This window comes from Manacus candei, unplaced genomic scaffold, assembly GCF_025592945.1.
Source record: "Manacus candei isolate 608988 ecotype Guabito, Panama unplaced genomic scaffold, ASM2559294v1 h1tg000028l, whole genome shotgun sequence".
In the NCBI taxonomy this organism is placed as follows: Eukaryota; Metazoa; Chordata; class Aves; order Passeriformes; family Pipridae; genus Manacus; species Manacus candei.
The window spans coordinates 28315064-28337322 of record NW_026138076.1 but is presented as its reverse complement, the minus strand read 5'-3'; the positions used below and the strand labels follow the sequence as shown (position 1 = coordinate 28337322).

General features: G+C 39.2%; 1 protein-coding gene and 1 long non-coding RNA gene across 4 annotated transcripts in view; both read right to left on the bottom strand.

Moving 5' to 3' along the window:
- The window catches only part of TNKS (tankyrase), a 137940-nt gene that overhangs the window by 111025 nt on the left and 4656 nt on the right, over window positions 1-22259 (bottom strand). For both annotated transcript variants that reach the window (XM_051790678.1, XM_051790677.1), the window contains exon 2: window positions 15205-15429. In XM_051790678.1, the coding sequence (XP_051646638.1) occupies window positions 15205-15429 (225 nt within the window). The remainder of the gene's footprint in view (window positions 1-15204; window positions 15430-22259) is intronic.
- On the bottom strand, window positions 3701-8434 carry LOC127472442 (uncharacterized). 2 transcript variants are annotated; one of them, XR_007905006.1, is made up of 4 exons: window positions 7923-8428; window positions 7718-7830; window positions 6487-6535; window positions 3701-5033 (listed from the first exon to the last, which is right to left on the bottom strand). It is a non-coding gene; the product is annotated as an uncharacterized LOC127472442 (long non-coding RNA). The 2 variants fall into 2 exon arrangements; XR_007905007.1 differs by lacking the exon at window positions 6487-6535 and having other exon boundaries at window positions 3703-5033; window positions 7923-8434.

The following is a 22259-nucleotide window of genomic DNA, read 5'->3' as shown; positions in this document are numbered from 1 at the left end:
TGGGTGGCACAAGAAACTATGGTACAGGGACACGTGCTGGTGACAGGAGTTGAAAATTTTGTGTTTCTAATTAAGAGTATATCTAGCATTACCAGCCAAAGCCCTGGTGGGTTAGTGTCAGCTGCAAGCACTTCCCATCATTTTGCCTTCTCTACTTCCCTTGTTCAGGGCATCCCAGTTTCCCAGACAAGGGTTTGTTCCCAATGGACCAGCATGTTGATTTTGTTCTTTGTTGGGACCAGACAAAGCAAGAGACAAATACGTCGACTGTAGTAGTACGAAGCAAAAGCTTACAAAAGCAAGGCTAGGCTCCACTATGCTGAAACAAAACATTTTTAAGAGAATTAGAATGGTGTTGTCCAATAGCCTAGACAGAAATAAGAGTTCTGACAGCAGGAGAAAGCAGCAGACAAGTAGAGGGGAAAAACTGACAGTTTTGAGCAACAGTAAAAAGTCAGGGACTGCTGATATATTAGGAACCAAGGGGGAAACACCTGTGAAATGCCTCAAAGGAATTAGTGCATGGTCCTCCAAGAAGGTGACAAGGTCACTGACACAGCTGAAGTGTCTCTACCAATGAACACAGCACGGGTATCAAACGTGAGGAGCTGGAAGCCACTTTGCAGTTGGAAAAAGCTATGATCTAATTGCTATCACTGATATATCGTGGGAAGAATGACACAACTGGAGCACTGCAATCAACAGCTAAAATCTGTTCAGGAGGCACAGACAAGGAAGGAAAAGCAAGTGGTTACTCTCCATGTAAAAATAAAATAAAATATAAAAAAACAGATTGGCTCTAGAGAGCTGCCTTGGAAAAACAGGAATGAACAAGTTGAGAGCTTATGGGCAAAAATTAGGGGCCAAGCCAACAAAGGAAACCTCACGGCTGGTATTTACTACCGGCTACCTGATCAAGGGGAGATTATTGATAGAAGTTCTTATTTCAGCTACAGGAGGTGTCATGCTTGCAGGCTCTGATCCTGCTGGGGGACTTCAATCACCCTGACATCTGCTGGAAAAGTGGCACAGTAAGCTATAAGCAGTCTAGGAGACTCTTGTAGTGTGCTCAGGATAATTTCTTAATCCAGGTGACAGACAGTGCAATTAGAGGGGAGGCATTATTAGACCTGTTGCCTACCAATACAGATGAACTATTTAGGGATGTCAAGATTGGTGGTGGACTGAGCTGCAGTGGTCAGGCCCTGGTGGCATGAGGGGTATGGACCAGGTAAACAATAGAGTAAGGACTCCGAATTTCAAGAGGACACTCTCAGTTGTTTAATGAATTGATGGATGGGACCCCCTGGGGAGGTGCCCTGAGAGACAAAGGAGCTGAACAAAGCTGGTTGCCCCTTAAGGACATTTTTCTTAGAGATCAGGAGGTCTCAATTCCACAGGTAAGAACTCAAGTAAGAAAAGCAGGAGATGCTAAGGACCTCGTGGTCAAACTACAGTATGAGAAGGAAATGCATAGGCACAGGAACCAGGGACATATAGGCTGAGATTAGAGGGATGCTGCCCAGGTGTGTACAAATGGGATCAGGAAAACTAAGGCACAGTTAGAGCTGAATTTGGCAGAGGATGAAAATAATAAGGGCTTCTACAGGAACACTGGCTAGAAAAAGGAAGATTAAAGTAAACATACCTCCCTTGATAAGTAAGACATGAGAACTAGTAACAACCGATATGGAAAGGCTGGTAGGTACTCAACAGTTTTTTTACCTTGGTTTTCAACAGTAATCCCTCTTCCCACATCTCTCAATTCCCTGAACCTCAAGGCAGGGACTGTAGAATGGAATTATGTCCATTATAAGGGAAACTAAAGGTTGAAGGTTCAAGACCATTAAACCTTCTGAGATACCTGAACATTAATCAGTCCATGGGACCCAGTGAGATGTATCCCAGGGTCCTGAGGGAACTGGCTGATGCTGAGCCATGCCCAATAAAACTGAGAAGTCATGGCAGTCAGGCAAAACCCCAGTGACTGGAAAAAGGAAAATGTCACATCCATTTTTAAAAAAGGTAAAAAGGAGAACCTTGGGAACTACCAACCAAGCAGCCTCACCTCCATGCCCAGTTAAATCATGGAACAGATCCTCCCAGAAGACATATGGAATATAGGGAGTTGCTTAGAGACAGAAAGAGCAAATCATGTCTGACTAATTTGGTAGCCTTCTTTGATGGAGTGACTGCATCAGTTGACAAAGGAAAAGCTACAAAAGAGCTTTTATCAGCATCTGCCTGAACCTCTGATAGGCTGGAACAGGTTGTCCAGAGAAGTTGTAGATATCCATCACTAGAAGTGTTCAAGGTGAGGTTACCCAGGGCTTTGAGCAACCTGATCTAGGTAACATTATCCCTACCTGTGGCAGGGGAGGTGAACTAAATGATCTTTAAAGGTCCCTTCCAACTCCAACCGTGCTACGATTGTAATCCTGCAGGTCAGTTCTTGGAGATACAGAGTTTTAAAATTTATACAAATACATGGTTTAAATGGTTATTTCCAAGTAGAAGAAAGCTACCTCTAGTAAAAAAAAAGGGGTACTTTGGCCAAATGTGGCATAATCTAGATAAAAACATAGGAACTGCTTGCACGCTTCCGTTACCTTGTCGTTAGATAAACAATAGCAGCAGCTGCTGGGGGCATCAATATACACACAGACAGCTTGGAATATGGTTCTCCTAGCAGAGGCATTTCTTGCTTTGTAGCTGAAATGACCATTTGGTCCATCAGGGTCGAGGACAGCCATATCAAACATCTCCCTTTACAGACACAGATCTGATCTCTGAAAGGCAGGTTCTCATGCATCCATGTGCTACAGAAATGGCACCAGTTCCTACAGTAATAGGATGCAATACCAAATTGAGCAGAGGTCCAGTAAAAGATGAAATGGAGACAATGCTCAGAGGTCACGTTCCTTCAGCTTAAGTGAGCAATTCACAATAGGCTTCAAGGCAGCAATAGGAAAGCAAAGAAGCATCACGAACAAGGTCTCCCAGTACCAACTTTTCGCTTGTTTGTTTTGAAGGGAGAAGGATCTAGACAAAAAGAATATTACAAAGCATCACTTTAAAAGGACTTTATTCTGTTTTCATGCAAACTCTGATTTTTCAAAATGACTCTTTTGTCTCAGTCTTTTCGTTGTTTACTTTCAGACTTTGCTGAATGAAGTTTCAATGTCTTAGCAAGACAGCCTGACTCCCAGTCTAAATACACATACTGCAACCTTACCTCTCAACATACTACAAAAGACTTCAATGCATTCTAGAATTCAATTGGCAGTAGATGTTCCAGAGATCAGATTTATCTAATTGAAGTAAAGTAGAGGGAAAGCATCTGAACCAAACAACCAAAACCACAAGATATGATTGCAACAGTAAGAGTTCTTTCAGCAGTGGAAGAAGACGCCTTTTTAAAAGGGTCCTTCCTCCCCCAGTGATTGCCTTCAACTGTGTCCCCATAAGAAGGTGCTTCCTGAGTTACACAATCCTGAGCAACATGCTCTAGGAAACCCTGTTTGAGCAGGGAGGTCAGACTGGATCACCTCCAGCGGTCCCTTCCAACCTTACCCATTCTGTGATTTTAACTACGACTAGTTTTCTATGCGTAGGAAGCTCCCCGGTACACCAGTTCTGCCTCCCTCTAATTAAATATGCATAGAAAGAAAGAACATGAAGAAAGTTCCAGAGCCTGTAGGCAGCACAGCAGGCTGATAATATCCTTCTACCCTCAGAGAAAGAGCCAGAGTTGGTAGATTGCTCAGCCTACATGAACAGCAATTCAAAGCCTTGATCTTGCCTGAACTTAATGAAGTAAATATTCCTGTTTCCTTTTTTGGATGTAATACTTTTCAAGTTAAAATTTTTCATTTCAGCTAACAATGAGGACAAAAGTATATGCAGGTTATGCAGAATGAAGTCTTCTGGGGAGCTTCTAGAAGTGTAACTGCAGTTGTTTTGTTTGTTGGGCTTTTTTTGCATCACGCCAGAGACAGCAAGTGTTCATTCCAGAACACTTCCTCCAAGAACACTATCTGCACAAAAAGCTGTGTAATATAAAGGAAACTTCAGGAGTTCCACAATGAATCTGCAAAATGTAAGAACTCTAGAAGCTTCAGTCACCAAAAAAACCAACAACCAAACAGAAAACTTTCTTTGAGCTAATAGGAAATGAAAGACAGTACACTAAGCATTTATTTAATCCCATTTATTTGCAGTCACGAACCATGAACATGTACTCCTTTTTCATGGAATCACACTGAATTATGGAATGGTTAAGGTCAAAGGGACCTCTGTAGATCATCTGGAACAACTTCCCTGCTGCAGCTGGGCCACCTATAGCCAGTTGTCCAGGACTCTGTCCAGATAGCTTTTCAATATCTCCAAGGCAGGAAATTCTACAACCTCTCTGCGCAACCTGTGATTAGTTGCTGTGATGGTAAAGTGTTTCCTGGTGTTCGGAAGGATCCTCCCAAGTTTCATTTTGTGGCAATTTCACATAGGGTCTTAAGAATCACACCTAAGTGTGTTCAAAAAGTCATCTGGAATTCACTTGTTGTTAGCATGCAAAATTGAACAGAAGACCCTTTAATCAAAGAAGCTTCAAAAAAAACCTAACAAAAAACATTTAGCCTATTTGTAGATGGAATGGGTTGAGGACTCACTATGCGACAACTAAATCACAATCCTTTTCCTTGCAAGCAACAATTCTGCAACTACTTAAGTTTCTAAGCATTTGGTTTAATATACTATTTATTGAACAGCTAGAAATCTTTATTGCTGCCCTACTGTCTGAGCAATTTATGTTTTCATCTGTATGCCAAGATGAAAGCTGCTTTAAGGACAAGTCTTCATTGCTTGGTCCCAATTTCACTTTTCTCTGAACAAATTCACCTTTCTACTTCAAGTTTTATTCAAATAAATGTCAGCTATAATCCTGACATCCCATGCAACAGATTAGGAGCCCTGCTTTCAGAGTCCTTGAAAAGCACAAGCAGTCTGTGAGGCAAATCAGGTCAACATACAGTATCCTAAGAGGAAAAGGAATTGAAGAGAGTTAAGAGAAACCAAAGATGAATTCCCATCTCTGGCATATGCTAGCCATTTCTTCCAGGTGAAGTTCGGGGGGAAAAAAGTCCTAGTGGAGGTCAAGTTATAGATTGCATGTGGAATTAGCTATGTGGCTATCAGAAGGCATTATTTGCCAGTGCACCAAAATCTAACCCTTGTGAAGCAACATCAACAGAGGAATCTTAAAAGTTTCTTAGAATCTGTCCTGGATCTACCGTTTTTCCAAAACGCAAAAGGTATGTGCATAATCAAAAACTGTTTCTCTTTTTAGTATCTTAAGAAATATGGATTGAAGAGATTCAAGCCCTAGCAGCAGCTCTCAACCCGCCATTCAGTGAGGTGAGCACAAGACAGGGAAAAAACCCAACCACCAGAGCCCAAAACAACTATCACATTCCACAAGTACAGCCTTTTCCAGAGGTGAATTTCAGTGCCTACCAGCTTTCAACAGCACACAACTCACATATCGTGTCTTAGTCACACACCGTATGGAACACACAGAGTGACATTTTGATGTGATTAAGAGCTCAAACTCTTTAGATTAAAGAAATCCCAACACGACACATAACTTTTGTATATTTTGCATAAAATTTTAACCTTGCACTAATTTTGTAAGCTCATTATTAGTCCACAACATAGCCACCAAATATTTAAGAAACACAAGTAACACCTGAAATCTTAGGAATACCAAGCTGATCAGTTAAAAAATTGCGGCTAAAGCTGAATTAGCCAGAAGACAGAAGTATTCTGAAAAATTCTGTTTATGATATAAAATGAGGAAGCTAAGAACACACTAAGTTCAAGCACACATAAAAGTCTAGTAACAACTGACTAGCTAGCAGTACCATATATATCACTCTTGTAAACTTCCCCAGCAACTATCTTAGATCACATTATTATGTAAAAGTAACATGGTTGTAGATTTTTAAAGCCCAGAGTTATATCCATTTTTTTTCTCCAGTCCTAGAACTGCTCACCACCATGCCCTACTGACACAGAGCAGTGCAAGTCTTCATGTATTTAGCACTAGGTCCTTGACAAGCAAATATTCTACACTGCAAAAATGTCAATCTGTCAGGTGAGATATCGTTAGTGTTGTAGATCTCACGTTAGGGAATGGTGCACGTTACATCAGTCTGAGTGGGTTCTTTCCCTGGGTCACCTGTGTTCTGGGCCATTCTTGTATTAACCTCCCAATCAAGAAAATAAAAACAAATTGTTGCAGCCAGTTCCCTCATCAAGTGAGTTCTGTATCCAACACCATAGCTAGGTCAAGAGCACTGTGCTTAAGCAAAAAACTGCTCAGTGCTGCTTGCTTGGACAAGACATCAGCAAAACATGAAGACTCTACACACAGCAGCACAAATAGCACAATTCACATCAGACACTTAAGCCCCTCCTAGAAAGAAATACCTTCATCAAAGCAACATGGTGCATTTGTAGAGGCTGAAGTGAAGACCACCTGGAACAAGAGGCGAGTGCTCAGTATTTTCAGTAGGCTTCAAGCACTCATAGTTCATTTTGCACACTTGCTTTACATGGCAGAAAGACCACATCATTAAAAAGAAGACAGCTTCCTTTGTTCACTATATGAGAAAGATTTAATTGCCTACACATTTTTACAAACAAGACCTTTATATCCTGTAGTAATACTTTCATCAATATTTTCCATTAGTCTAAGAACACATCCAAGAATTCTGCTGGAATTCGCCCCACTCATTTTTGCTTTAACATCTACACAAATATCTAGAGATTGTTTATAAACCACATATGAACTGCATTAAGACCACATGGTTCCGCTGAGAAGCTAAAAGTAGATATTGCTACAGTAATCAGAAGCACAATCCCATAAGATTAAGTATTTCTGCAAGATATTTAGAAAGCTGCTCTAAACTAGTATTGGACATCTGAAAGCAGTTTCTGTGTCTGCAAGAGGACTATCTGTTCTGTTCCTCTGTTCTGAATAATATGCAACTTCCTCTTCCCCTCCCTCTCAATTTGCTAATAGTTAACATCAGTACAGATTTAAGTACAGTACAGTTCAGTACAGTACATCATCAGATTTAACAAACACTTGTAAAGGAACATCGTAAAAGAAATTACTCTTTTCTTGTCCTCCACAGATTCTCCTGTGCCAAGCAAGCAAACACGGAAAAAGTAGTTTTCTTGATACCTTGAATTTTGAAAAAGAAATAGGACTGGGAAAAAGTCTAAAACCTACAGATAGCTGTAACATATTAACTGTCAATACAATTCAAACCTAACAGAAAGACAGACTGCTTTCAAATCATATAATGTTTTCATGAGGTTGAATTTCAGTTAAATTTAGCAATACAAATACCATAATACAAGCCATAGCCTTAAGGACCATAAGCAATACAGTAACATGACAAGCTTTACAAGCCTTCAGCACCATTAGCTCCAGATACAAAGATAAGACATTTTATTGGCATAACCCTGCAAACGAGACTTTCTCAGTTGAAATAAGGCTTCTTTTCACCCCATTTGTACAAAGCATCATGCTGTTCTAAAAAGTTTACTGTTGATTTTATTTCTGAACAGGATTTAACCTGAGGATTAATCCAGCTCAGTCACTGGTTTTCTTAAGAAAAAAAAAAACTGTGGTAGGGTACTTCCACCTTACTTCAGTGATCCACTCATTTCAAGGTTCCTTGCACTCCAAGACCTTTCTTTGTTGGGTACACATGGGTGACTGACACTGCTCAGACAGATTTCTTCAAAAGGCATCTCTCATAGCTACATGTGCACAGACACAAAACATCAGCACACAGTAACTCCTGTAGACTGCACTATACCAAAAGACCTGTCTGCACACAGATGTCACATACTGACGAGGTATCCTTCACATATGGAAATTTATCCATTTTCCTCGTGTCCTTCTGCCAAAGTCCACCAGGGAGCACTGCAGTTGTATATGCTATGGTAGTGTCCCAAACCATTTTCTGTAGTCACTTTTGACAAAAGCCCTGTTGTCTCACACTCCAGTCCATTGTTACTATGACAACAGTATTACAATGCCTTCCAATTACCAACGTATGATTTCAGTCGTGGATTCCTCCACCCCCACTAGCTCATAGAGAAGGCAGCCTTATTCTCAGGTCTCTTTCAAAAGGGGAAGTCCAAACTACAGAGCAAGCAAAGTAAGATTCAGCCCTAGAAGCTCTTGCTTCTATGATGAATATTAACATTTAGAAGCTAACATAGCTTAAACAAGTGATTAGAGGACATGAAACTATTTAAAACCATAAATAAGAACTTAATTTAGAAAGCAAAAGTATTCTTTCACTCAACCTAAACCATCACATTTTCATCCTGTATTTCCTATCATGCAAGGTTCCTTTCAGAAAGATCCTATGAAGAAACAGTATGAGAAGAGAAGCATATTAGGTGTTTGAGCCACTGCATGCACAGGATTTAAAACCATTTGCTACTTAAAGCAGGGTTCCACACAAATGACATCACTCACAGAGCAGAAACAGACCAAAATAATTCATAATCTGAACAGTCTGATGAGCCTGCTTCCACAACAACAGATTTGGCTTTGAACAAAGAGTAGCTGAGTAATAAAATAAATACAGCCAGGATTTTTATTTTGCATATCTGGACAGACAATAGATGCTATTAACAAGGACTGCTTGGCCTTAAGCATATCAAATCACAAGGTACCTTTTCTCTTATGTCAATATTAACTGCAACCAACAGACAGAAAAGCTCCACACTGCAGGGATTATTTAATGTCCTCTTAATGGAGCAAAACTAACATTTCTGGTAGACAAAAACAGTCTAAAGTTCTTTAGATTGTCCTACAGCTTAAAAAAGTTCAAATACAAGTCACTGTCTTCCCATTACACATTATGAGCTGTCAGGAACAGTAGTACTCCAACTCTGTAGTTCAAAAGTCAAAGCAGGAATATTAACAATATTAAAAATCTTCTGATATAAACAGCAGCAATAGTTAAAACATTTTACACAAAGTATTTGAAAGTACTTACTTAAGAGTATTTTCCAATGATTTTACAAGCCTCTGAATATCAGATACCTGGGATGTCTCTTTGAATCTAAGCTTCCTTCTGGAACACCAGTTCTCCAAGAGTCTTCAGGAATTCAGTACATCTCTCCAACAAACAACATGTATAACCAGATTCCAAAGGACCTCAATTACCAATATCCCCTCTAATTCTTATTAAGAGGTTACTAGTCTTCTTACAGGCTTCTGTCAATCCAGCAGCTAAATCTATAGTCAGTGTAATTATTTTTCAGTTAAGGTACTAAAGCTTCTCCCCATCACCCCACCCTCACCTCCAAAAAGAACAGGCTTTCAAAGAACAGAACACAATTCTGCTCTTTGATAGCACTTCCTATGATTTTTTTTTACTATTATTATTTTCCAGGTAGTAAAATCAGACATTGCCTTAACTTTTAGAGCAATAAAGTTCCTCTGTTTGGAAGGTAAAACACTGTGAGCGAAGAACAAAAATATCATAAACTGCAATAATTTCACTATTTGCTGTACATGCTTTCTCTGCAAGAGGACCAAACAGACAAGTAGTTCAATGATTGGGCACATTACCATTTCTACAGTTGTTTTAAGATTTGCTGTGCACTAGTTCTACTCATAAACTACCTTCCATAGTTTTTTTTTTTAATCCTAACAGAAGGTTTATCTGCCCTGCAGGAGGGGTCACATGATATTCCCTCTATATCTTTCAACCTAAAGATGCATGATAGCAGAAGGTAATAACTACTGGATTCTTCTCGCTCCCCAGTTGTGAGGAAGCACAGCAGGGTGGGGAATGTCTTGACATGTCTACAAAGATGCATTTAAATAATAGTGATCCCTATATTAAGGACAGGACCTATACACTAGAAAACCTGTTACCTTAAAAATGTTTTGGCTTGCTTGCTTGCTGTATCTTTCAAGTGCAAAAAGGGTAAAGATAAAAAAGAAGTTACACAGAATTCCTCTGGTCAAAAAGAGACAAACTGCACCTTGACAATACCATTAGGTCCCTTCATAGCACTGGGACAATAAATTCATCATGCCACAGGATCTTTGCAGTAGATTTTATAAGTAGCCCAGAGGAAGTCAGTAAAAACACTGGTCTGAAGTCATATTAAGTAATTCCTAATGAATCCTTAGCACTGCATGAACTAAAAGTGGTTTTTAAAAAACTTTTACAGTTTCATACAGTGATGGAGATTTTCAGCGGACAGAACTTTTTATTTCCCTAAAATTACTCCAGAATCCTCTATGTCCAGATCCATACACCACGGCATCATCACAGAAGATATTCATGGTTTCCACATCTTGAAGGATGCCCTTAGAAACTAAGCAGGTGTATGACACCTGAGATAATATTTAGCCTAGCAGTCCTTTACATATCACAACACTTAACTGGAGATCCACCTGGAAAAGGAATAAATCTCTGCGAGAACAACTACAGCCTCTGCAGAAACAAACACACTGAAGGGCAAAGCAAACCCAGACACACTACATAAGCACAGCTTCTGTAAGGTTATTTTTAGCCTAGTTTTCTTAAAAAAAAAAAAATCCAAACCAAAACTGTGTTGCACAAACAGTTTTAAAGGAGCTGTTAGTACTCAGGAAATACCTTGAAGTTACTCCTGTGCACTGCTCAGCAACCAGAAAACCAAACCAGAAAGAACATTAAGCTACCCTATAAATCTACTTCACCCAGTTTTGGTGTCTGTACCCATCATACCAACCACTCACCTGTAAAAAAATGAAGGGGAAGGGGAGGCAGGGGGCAGAAACACCAGAATATTCAACAGGATTACATAACAGAAGACTATGCTTTCCAGCTTGGAAAAGAGACATTTGAGGGGAAAAAAAAGATAGAGGTCCATAAAATCATGAAAGATGTGCAGACTGAACAGAAATGACCATTCACTAATTCTCACCTAAGTCCTGAATCACTTACAATAAAAGTCATCAAGAAATCAAGAATAATGTTTTCAAAAAGAGGGTTGTTTTCTTTCAGCAAGACTATTAAACTGTAAAATTCTCTTGTCATGGAGCACCTTCAAAGCCAAAAGTATAACACAATTTAAGTGAATTGGAGCTTTCAACAACTTTGTATACAAACTGCTATGCAATACAGTCCAGATACAGTCTCTACCAAGTTCCTAAATTGCTGATTGCTATGAGAAAAGAAGCATACATTCAAGGCATTTATAGTATCTGAGCTTCATGGGCTACATGTTATTTTTGGAAAAAAGTAAGCTACCTTGATCTTCATCTGACAGTCTGTACTACAATCAGACTAAAGAAATAGGTAATTCTTTCTCCCCAGCCCAACACGCAGAACAGTCACTACACCCTGACATCAAAGCATTCCTCCAAACACATTTTGCAGAGTTCACTACTCGTTCATTATTCCATGAGCAAATACAACACTGAGAAACAAAACCACTTTTCATTAGCTCTAGAAGCAGTTCACAGGCACTGAAAATGCATCTTCCTGACAGATAAAGCAATCCTAGAAGTCATAAATACTGGAGGACACTAACAACTGGTTTCAATGCTTCCATAAATTTAGTCCAAAAACTGATTATATAAAGCAAACAATGATTTCAAATGGATTTAATTACTTAGCAACTAAACAAATCTGCACTGACTGAATATATTGTAAGAGATGGCCAGCAAACCAGCTGCTTATCAAGATCTACACTTCCAGACACAGAACACAACAGCAACTGCCACCCAAAAGAGCCACAGCCCGTGTTGCTCCCAAACTCAGCACACTCACATTCTCTGCCTACACTCTCCTATGACTGTGATATGCAACCAGTAAAACAGGAGGAAAGAACTCATATCAGCCATTTGCTGTCTCAGAGTTTCCTGGGTGGAAGTTTGTGCACTGTCTGATGAGTTTTCACCAGTTTCTGTATAGTCCTTATTTATGCATAAGCTTCCCAGTGGCAGGGTTTGTGCCCCCTACTCTAAACTCGGTTATACGGCTGAGCACTCACAGTACCTTTAGCACAAATATACGCTCTCCATTCCAAGGCTAATGTTAGACACAAGTGTTCTATTGCTGTAGCATTATCACTACCTATATTTTGCTGGTCTTCCCAACCTGCTTCAATGCCTTGAGTTTTCCTCTTAGAAATCATTAATCATGAATGTGTTCCATCTCTGTTCAGTTATCACTTTTTCCCTTTTTAGCCTGTAAAGTGGTCAAAAAAGTGTTCTATGCTAGAAATGATAAAGAAAATGTGCAGCCTGGGGTGGCACCAAGGAAGGAAAGGAGAGAAGATTAAGCGGAAAATTCTCACCCATTATATCATTTGGAAGAAGATGCCAAGAATAGGTACCCAAAAATGAGGCTAGATGACTGATTTCTACACAGTCTATCACTTTTCAGACAGACATCCAAGTTCAGCAATAAATTCTAGCTTGTGCCAGGATTTCCAGACACTGTTCTTCAATCAATGCTTTTTAAAAAGCATGCTTTGCTTGTTTAAAAAGGAACACTCTAAGGACACGTTCTTTTTTTTAATTTTATTTTTTTTCTATCCTATCTGCTGCAGCAGTCTACACTTAAGGTGTAAATAGCACTACTGTACAATGTATTCCAAAAGCTATTCAAGTATTCCTAGTCAGAATTCATGCCCTAGACAGTCATTATTCCATTATCCCTGTGTATAATGTATTCCTTTAAAAGATTTTGAGATTAAAGCTGAAGACTTTAATATTAAAGTTTTATATATAACTGTTAGAAAGAAACAGGAACTTTGCTGAAGCCAGTAAAACATGCTTACCCACTAGATATAAACTGGAAACAAACTCACTGCAAACATGAAAGTACAGACTTCTTTGTCTATACTCATATCCTATTAGTTTTATGGGATCAACTAAATCCAAAAGTAGCATCACACTACGGTACATATTTAATCTGGTCATGGTGACACTGCCTTCAGTAATAATTCTCACCTTGACAAATAAAATATCTGACTGAAATATAACATACATGGATAACTGTAACTAAACTGAGCACAACAGCATCATGCTTGCTTGTTTAAAATAAAATTTTTTAAAATGCCCAAAAATCCTTACAGAGCTACTTGCAGGCAGATTGGAGAACAGCATCTAGCACTGCAGCCCTGCTCAGTGCTTCCAAGGAACCCTATAACTGCAGCAGACAACTGAAGAGCTTTGGGATTTGATCAGCAAGTACCACATGCTGAACTTTTACATATACATGGATCATCCCCTAAGTCTAGCATCGACATTTAGAGTCACAGATCTAATACTTGCACAGAATACCGAATGAAGTTCTGTGCAATACAAGCCATAAATTTAACCCTACACTTCCTTTCACCAAACCCACAACTGAATCACACTGAACTTTAAAGGTACCATCAGTTCTTTGATTATAGAAATCAGATCTAAATAATCTCAAATTACTGCCAGCATTGTACACCAAAGTTGATGTACCACATAATCTGTCCCCTGATCTGACCTGCCCAAACTCCTCCAGAGAGTATGAGTCTTTAGACAAACCACCCAAAGCAACAGTTATCCATGATGCTCCCCACCGCCAAATCCTAAAATCTTCTGTTGCAACCATCTTTCATCCTATCATCTATAAACACATATGTGTGCTGCTGCACCCTCTCCTACTTTAATATAAGGTTTTAAAAACTGAAAAAGACAAATCTTTTCCAAAGCAAACAAACCTGGTACTCCTTTAAGGTCACTTTTCTAATCAGCCTCTTACTGTCAACCTTTCTCCCATTTAATTTGTATTTTCAGACAGCACTTCCCAAAACTAGGCAGATTCCAGCACTGAACAGACCAAAGTAATTACTTCCTTTAAGTTCCATAGAAAACTCCAGTTACTGACTGGAATTAAGTTTACTTTTCCATTCAACATTAGCATAGTAGACTGTTACTGGAACCTACTATATCAATGGATCTCCTTCCACAGTACTGCTAAACAATCAACTATATTCAACTTCTAAAGAATGTTCTTCATACGTTTTACTTTGCACACAGAGATAAAATGGGGTCCATCATATCCCTTGTAAAAAAGAAGAAACAGACTGAAAAATTATATTTGTGGTTCCTCCAATTTTCTTTCCCTCAATTTTTGATGTTTATTTTTAAGTAATGACTTAAGTATTGCAACAAAGCTAATGCCAGATTTTTTTCTATAAGTTTTGCAGGTTTCTCTGCAGGAATGTAATAACACTTTCAGCAAAAAAACCTTTGAAATTCTGAGAGTTGTGACTTGTTATCTGGATAACATTTAGAACATATAGTTCATAATCTTAACTGAAGTTCCTAAAAGTCAGGTTTTCCTTTACACGTTTGATAAAAAACACAATGCCGAGCAGATCATTTTACTCAATTCAGAAGATGTGAGAAGAGCCAGAATTTCAAGAAACTGATCTGAGTGTAAAAGAATAAAAATAAAAATAGAAGTTCCCATTTAAAAACTGAGTAATACTAATTACACTGCAAAACCCCACAAAAGTTATAGACAACCTGACTGAAAAGCTCTTTATATGTTCTCAACACATTTAAAATGATTGAAGTGTTCAATTTTATTTGAAATTGCTCCTGCTCCAGGCTACAAAACACATACTGAAGATAGATCACCACCGTGAATAGCGGTGTCCTGTAACTTGTATTGGAAAGGTCCAAAGGACTGGGTTGTTTTTCCATACTGTACATAATGAAAGGTTAACCATCTTCCTAACCACTAATACAACATATAGAACAGCTCAAAAAGTAAAGACTTTATCTAGTAAAACTAGTTTTCTTGAAAGCAACCAAGAAAGACAAACTTATATATTCATATTTTAAATATTGTAATTTAACAGGCAAGGAGACTTCACCCAACCTCTCTAGGATTGTTTTTCAGATGCAAGTTCTGCAAAACTTGTATTATATACCACAAAAAAGTAAGTCTTAAATTACTACCACTATACCCACTTCACTGCTATACCCACTATACTTTGAAAGAAGCTAGCTTTTAAGAACAAGCAATATTTTTCATCTCAAGTTCAGCACATAAACAATTACAACTGCACAAAAACATATCTGGTAAAACTGCAACATAATCAGTGGCAGATACTTACCAATGCACACATCTATCTTCCCCTTGATAGCAGCTTCATGCAAAGGAGTGTAGTTCCAATTGTCTCTGGCATTTGGGTCGGCCCCTTGGCACAGTAACAGACTGACCACTTCCGCGTGACCAAAGGAGCAGGCGTTGTGAAGGGGGATCAGCCCTCCGTCGTCACGAGCATGAACATTGGCTCCTGTCTGTAGCAAGTGCTCTACAACATCCTTCCTTCCAAAACCTGTAAGAGAACATATTTCTGTTCATTTGTCTGGCAAAACAACATGATTTAATATTTAAAACTGTTCACTGTTCCAGTGCACAGATACCAAACTACATTATTCATGTCCTTCTTACACTTCTAAGTTCATTCACCATGAAGTGAAACTATACTCACCTGCTCCAAAAACAGCTGGACAATTCACTTACACTCATGACAGAGCTGAACTGTGTTGTATTATAATTACCTGCCTAGCTGCCACTCTATCTCATTAAGAAGTTCTAAAATAGGCTTGCCATTTTTTTTTTCAAGAAAAGCTTATTGTGAATTTTTAAAAAATATATAATCTGTATGTAACTAAAGCAACCATCTTACATACTATCTCTTGATATAGCTGTTCATCTAGGAGAAATCCTCATATTAATAAACCCTGAAGGACAGTTCCAGTGCTCAAGCAGAACAACCTTATCTCAACCCAAAATATGTTCTTGCTCTTTTACAGAGTCTGACAACTTCCAGCTGACGGACAAGTTGACTTGAGGCCTCAGCTGGGACATAATGCCTCAGGAAGGTCTCAGCCTAGGAACACAGCCTCTCTTATGACCAGGGAAGACAACACTGCAAAGCCAGTATTATCAAACTAATACACTTCAGAACTTGGCATCACTATGCCAGGCCCCAACACCTTTAGCTTGTTGTCTACAATGAACCTGGAAAGGTTCCACTGCCCAAATCTGCTTCCTATTGCCCCAAATGCCTTAGTACAGCACTCTCTAAATTTCTGATTACACATGCTATCAGCAAAAAAATTTATAAGTCACCTACATGCACTGTTGCACTATTGCGTAGATTATAAACATGCACAAAAATAGAAACTTTAAAAGGCTGAGATAAAGATGAAATAATAGCTGTTTTTAAATTTCCATTATATTTATTAACAGTACAAGATATATTTTCTTCACCCCAATGAAATATTTTGCACACACTACTTTGGAGACCACTGCCTTAGAGGATGGGGGGGGGGGGGGAAACAAGCTCAAGAGGGACACTTTAAACTAAAACACAAGTGTTCGTTTTCATACTAGGTTATATCTCAAAGGCTGGACTGTATTTCCTATAAACCTCAGGGCTAAAAGCAGTATCACTGTTGATTTTAAAAGACTGTCACTTTAAGAGTTATTGTGTCTTCTGGTAATCATATATACCAACCAGCTTAGGGATGAAGAATCCCACAGGTATGAATTCTGTTTATGAAACAGTTGAATTAAATGCCGCAGCTTATAGATTGTATTAGTCCACAAAACACTATCAAAAACATAACTAAAGGCATTATGTCACTTCCGGAAGACATACATAAAGTTCAAGGGGTGCAAAAAAGAAGCTGTCAGCTCTCCTCCAAATGACCCTGTAACACAGGACAGCAAAATGCTGCTGAAACAGGGACAGAAATGGTTCTCAGAAGTCAGCACCCTCCATCGCAGGCAACAACTCATGCACAAAGACCTCTCAAATTGCAATGTTTTACCCCAGAGTTGCAGTCCCTGAACAGGACCTCCATTTCAACAAATTAAGGCCCCTTTTTGCCAGAGCAGTGCACTGGTTACAGCTATGCAGACATGTAACTTGGTATTAACGTGCTTTTCCCCCACAGTCCATACGGCAAGATCTCAAAGCCAGATCTAGCAGCTTTGCACCCACATCAGCTTATCCAGTTAAGGCTAATGTTACAACTTGACATCCAGCATTCAGTCAAGCTGCAGGCTAGCCTTTCTGCAGGAATTTACACTGTCTCTTCAGTGAGGCAGAGTCCTTCAACACGCTTTGAAGGACAGAAGTTTTCTACAAGCTGACTAATGCAGAGCCAAAACAAAAAAAATACCCTTTTACTAAGGCTTACCACGGCTTGAGAATTCTGATGACAGTTTAACAAAATCTTTATTTCTGCCTAAAGAAGTTTTCTTCTATAAAACACAAACAAGCAGATGGAAGAAGCAGCTGGAGAAGACACCATGGATACAAACACAGACATACACATCTAGTAGAGACTGTAGCAGTCCACTCCTCGGTTAATCCTGTGTGGTAACATAGCTCGGGGCTCCAGCTAGTAAATCCAGCCTGGTTACTTTTCTATCTCTGTAAGCACTCTCCCATTCCCACCGTACAGAACCCTCAGCTGCTTCAGCAGTGATGCTGGACCATTACAAGTTAGCACACTGGGCAGAGACCAAAGTGGGTTTTCTTTAATACATGGGGCTAAACAGCAGTTCAGCAGCTGCTGAGTCCCAAAAGCTGCACGGAGGGGCCCACAACCAGATTGACACCCCACTCAGCAATACAATTTTAGTCCACCATTGCAGATGATTCAAAGCTTTCTGGTACATTATATAGAGATCATTGCGCATTAGAAATTACACTACAGAAATGGAAGCACATGAATCAAAACTAGTATTATTAAAAGTGATATTTATTTATCATGACAAAACTGCTACCAGAAGACATGTTTTTCTTAACTGAACCACCAGCAAGGCCACTGCTACTGTAAATCACTGCAGCTTCCAGCATGAAAACTCTTTTGTTTGTTTGTTTCTGTTATAAAGCAGTCAAGGAACATCACCTGCAAGTTTCTAAATGGAAACTGACAGCTTAAATAGGTGCACCAATAAACAAAGCATATCTGGTCCCGGAGTAAAGCTGACAAGCCTGGGACATAAAGAACAAGAACTTAAGCCCTTGAAGCTCCCACAGTTATACTGTTTGTTTGACTGGCAAAGGAAAACTGAGCAAGACAAGAATTAGGAAAGGGTGCTTTCAATTAAACAGTGAATCAACAGATTTTATTAGCCTTTAGTTTTATATACTGAACTATTAAAAACACTGTTGAAACCGCATAAGCATTTGGCTTACATGTGCCTCTTGTCTCTCAAGGAAAAACCACCTGAGTATACCTGAAAACCACGACTCCTTTTCAAATTGTTCAGTGTTGTAATTTTCAGGACTATACACATACTTCTTCAAGGTATTGCTGAACATGGGGTCATTGATAAGGGTATCTTTGAAAATGCCAGAATTAAATACTTTACAGTTTTGGGGAACTACCTCTTCTGTTCAGTCCTCAAAAAGCACTGTGAGGCTGTAAAGGCTACTGTGATTTCATCCCACCATACCACTCACCTTTCAGAGAAACAATTATGGGAACAGCTTCCGCACCACCATCTGCAAACCTAAGATGTTGAATTGACAAAGTGCCAGAAAGTCTTTAAAATTATCACATTACCCAACCTGATAAAGCAGTTGTAGTTACCAAAACTCCTGCAGTGTCAGGTTCATCTTTCATAAAAAAAATAAAACAAAACACATGCAAAGCCATTTGTGACAGATGAAGCACATATGATTCACTTTAAACTGAAGCAACTTATGTGATGACACTTAGGATGACTTTCAAAACACTATTCTTGCATATTTCCATTGCAACTTCGCAAATTAAAGTCTGAGGAAGAGTTCCTAAGAAAGGATGTGCAATCAAAGACCCCAAAAGACAACCCGATAGAAGGTTCCTACAGAAAACATCCAAAACCAGAGAAACCATAGAGAAGAGTCCCATTTAAAGGGTCAGCATGCAAGCTTGTTTTGATGAGATTCACCTGTCAGCTTCAGCATGGACAGGGTTCCTTATCAGCTTGGCTATTTCACACAAGTAAAATGCACAAGCTTTGCCCTCATTTTAGCTTCTTTACACAATTCAGAATTTTCAGGCAAGTTGTAGTACCTCAAAAAACATTGTCCAGGAGAGAAGGGAAGCAGTAATCCCAATATAAAAAAGGAGCAACAAGAGAACATCTGAAATTTAAGGGTGAAACAGTTGCCAGCCAAATCAAAGAAAAAGGCAAAAATTCAGAGTGACTGACAGGCTCTTCATTTCTCCAGTCATCTCACAGAAACAACTGATGACTAAGGCTTAGTGAAAGCCAAGAGCTGGACATAGCTATGACAGTTTTATATAAATTAAGAGATGGGCACAACAATTCGCAGAAAACACCACTTAACTAGTTCTCTGCCAATGCTGTATTCTTGTCTTTTTTTCTCGCTTTCAGCCTAAAGTGACAGGTACAAATTGGAAAAAGGCTTTAGTCAGCAAACCGGCAGCTTGAAAATTAAGCTAAATAAAACTTATAAAATGCCATCAGACAAGATGAACACTACTTACTACTACTGCCATGACAACACATCCTGCTCTTCTGTCACAACCTGCTTTGAGGCCACAAGCTTGTCATGTCCCATCTCTTTTTGTGGCATTGAATCAAAGGAACAAGAGGCAATAGGCTGAGCAGGCAGAATGACTGATGGGAGAGGCAACACAAGGAAAGTAACCGGAGCACCAGTTGATACCCTCTCTTACACACTCCTATTAGGGCTTCCACCTTAAACTTCCCTTCAGTTAGCCACAAGCTTTCACATGGTAACAGTTTACAATCAATTTCTAACAGCCCCAAAAGATACAATTCCTTTCCCAATTCCAAGACTCATTTTCAGAAAGTTTGGTAAAAAAACCCCAACAAATAAATAGATGGACTCCCCTCTAGACTTGGAATAATGCTTTGCCCAGTGAGCATGAGTAGTCAGTTTGATCAGTTTAAGTACAGCTGTACTGCTGCATCTGCTGCCCAACTAATGTCACTTGATCACGACACAGCATGAATTCCTCCAAATGCCAATTTCAACGTCTGCAAAGCTGCTGCTATATGCAGAGTTTGACTTACGACATGGAAGATTTCTAACTCTCATCAGATATTTTTCTTCCTTTCACCTGCTTAGTCTTAAGAACACAACTACTCCAAAAGGAGTTAAGTTTCATAAAAGTGTAACACACTTGTGTACACTTGGAGGTATTAATGTGACCCTAAACAAAGCAGGAAAGATGCTCTTATTAAATGTACTCCCCCTTGTTAGAGTACTAAACAGAGCTTATATGAGAATATAAGCCCTTGAAGTGGAAGAGAGTGTCTTAGAGACACACAACCTTTTGAGACAGAACACAATTAAACTGAGTGATTTAATTAGGTAAACTAAAAAGCCTTCAAGATGGGGAAAAGGGCCAGCTGGTTCAGTATTACTGAAGGTCTGAGATTTTCATTTATATCCTCTTGTAAATTCCTTCAAAGGACATTTAAATAGGAAGGAGACGCATTGCACAAAGTATTGGAAGACAATTGAAGAGAACAAGCTATTAGTCACAGATAAAGCAAGCTGAACTTCCTACAAAATAATACACTTGTGACACTAACAGAGTTCAAGAATTACAAGTGCTACAAAAACACAAAAGAAAGAATTCCAAAGTCAAGACCAGTTATTCATCACTTCACCTTTTTTCACATGAAAACTGTACATTTTGCAGGCTCTGAGCCTGTAAGGCTGCCTAATTGACTATACAATTTGCATTCTTCATTCGGTCCCTATGAATCCAGATGAAAAATATTAACCCTGTTCTAAGTTGCATAATTTTAAGGCAGAATTAACCAGTGACAGCTTTACAATTAACCATGTGAGTAAGGTCGGAGCTCTCCTGTGACGAGGATGTATCAGATAACCGCGACAAGTTGAGTCAGAGTAGTTTAAGAATGATATCTCAAGCAAGGCTTTCCAGAGCAGTTTTAGCTAATTTGTTGTACATTGCACCACAGGTGGAGTGGTCGATTCAGGTGTCTCTGCATAGATTGAAACTGTGTAATAAGTTAACAAGTACTTCTTGCCATTTCCTGGCTCTCCCTCAAGGAACACTCTGTAGCTTGTTATATCAGTTCTGCCTCCTCAGTTGCTTATCTCACTCACATATGTGGAAGCACCTTGCATTTTTATGATTAACAGCTTGCTAGTTGACAAATCAACTTGATCAGTTCTCTTAAACTCTCACCACTGACTATTTCCCAACCCAAGTGATGCCTTCAGGATTAAAGCTGTATACTCTAGAAATTTTCAAAAGAATGGTTATATAAGCTAGCCTTCACAAAAAGTTTTGACTTCCAACAGTTATTACTAGTGACATCAAAAGCATGCTTACAGAAGACTGCTTTCCCCAAACAGCTTTTTACCATTACTACAGATACAAGCAAAAAGAAAACAAGGTTTTCTGTACATCACTGATGTTCTAACAAGTCACCTTAAATCAAGTTCCTCCAAGCCTGAGCCTGATAGTACCAAGAGCACTCCAGTCTGTGATCCCAGCTCCATATCTTCCAAAAGCCACTCCTGGAAACCTTCACCTCCTCCTTAGTACAAAAGTGGGTACTAAGCCATAGTCCGGCAGTTACTCTCTATATTAGTACTCTCTATATCCTTGGGTCAAACACTAGAACAAGAGTAACTGTAAAGCTAAAATAATGCGTTGCACAAGAACTCGAGGGGGCTAACTTACAATCAAAAAGAAGTTAAGCTTCTCGTTAAATGAGTGTGGAACTGGACAAGCTTATAACTGTGGCTATATGAAGAAATTGGCTTGGGCTCAGCTCATTTCTACCACGTCCATCCACCTAGTCATTTCTGAAAGAGGCGCTATTACTAATGACCTACCAGCAAGGACTAGGCCTAAAAACATATGAATCAAGGTGTCAGCAGTAAATATATATATATATATATATATATATATCCTTTTGTAGGGCTAAACCCATTTTCAGAAGGGAAGAAGCAAGTCTGTTACCAAGCTGGCTCCAGGAAAAAGCTGGGATTTCAGACAAACACTCACAGGAGTTCTCCCCATCCAGGCATATTAAAGGTAGAAAAGTCACAGAAAGTCAGCCTTTGTATGGGAGTGCTATGCATGGAGATGATACACAGAGCCACGAAAGCATCACTGCCAA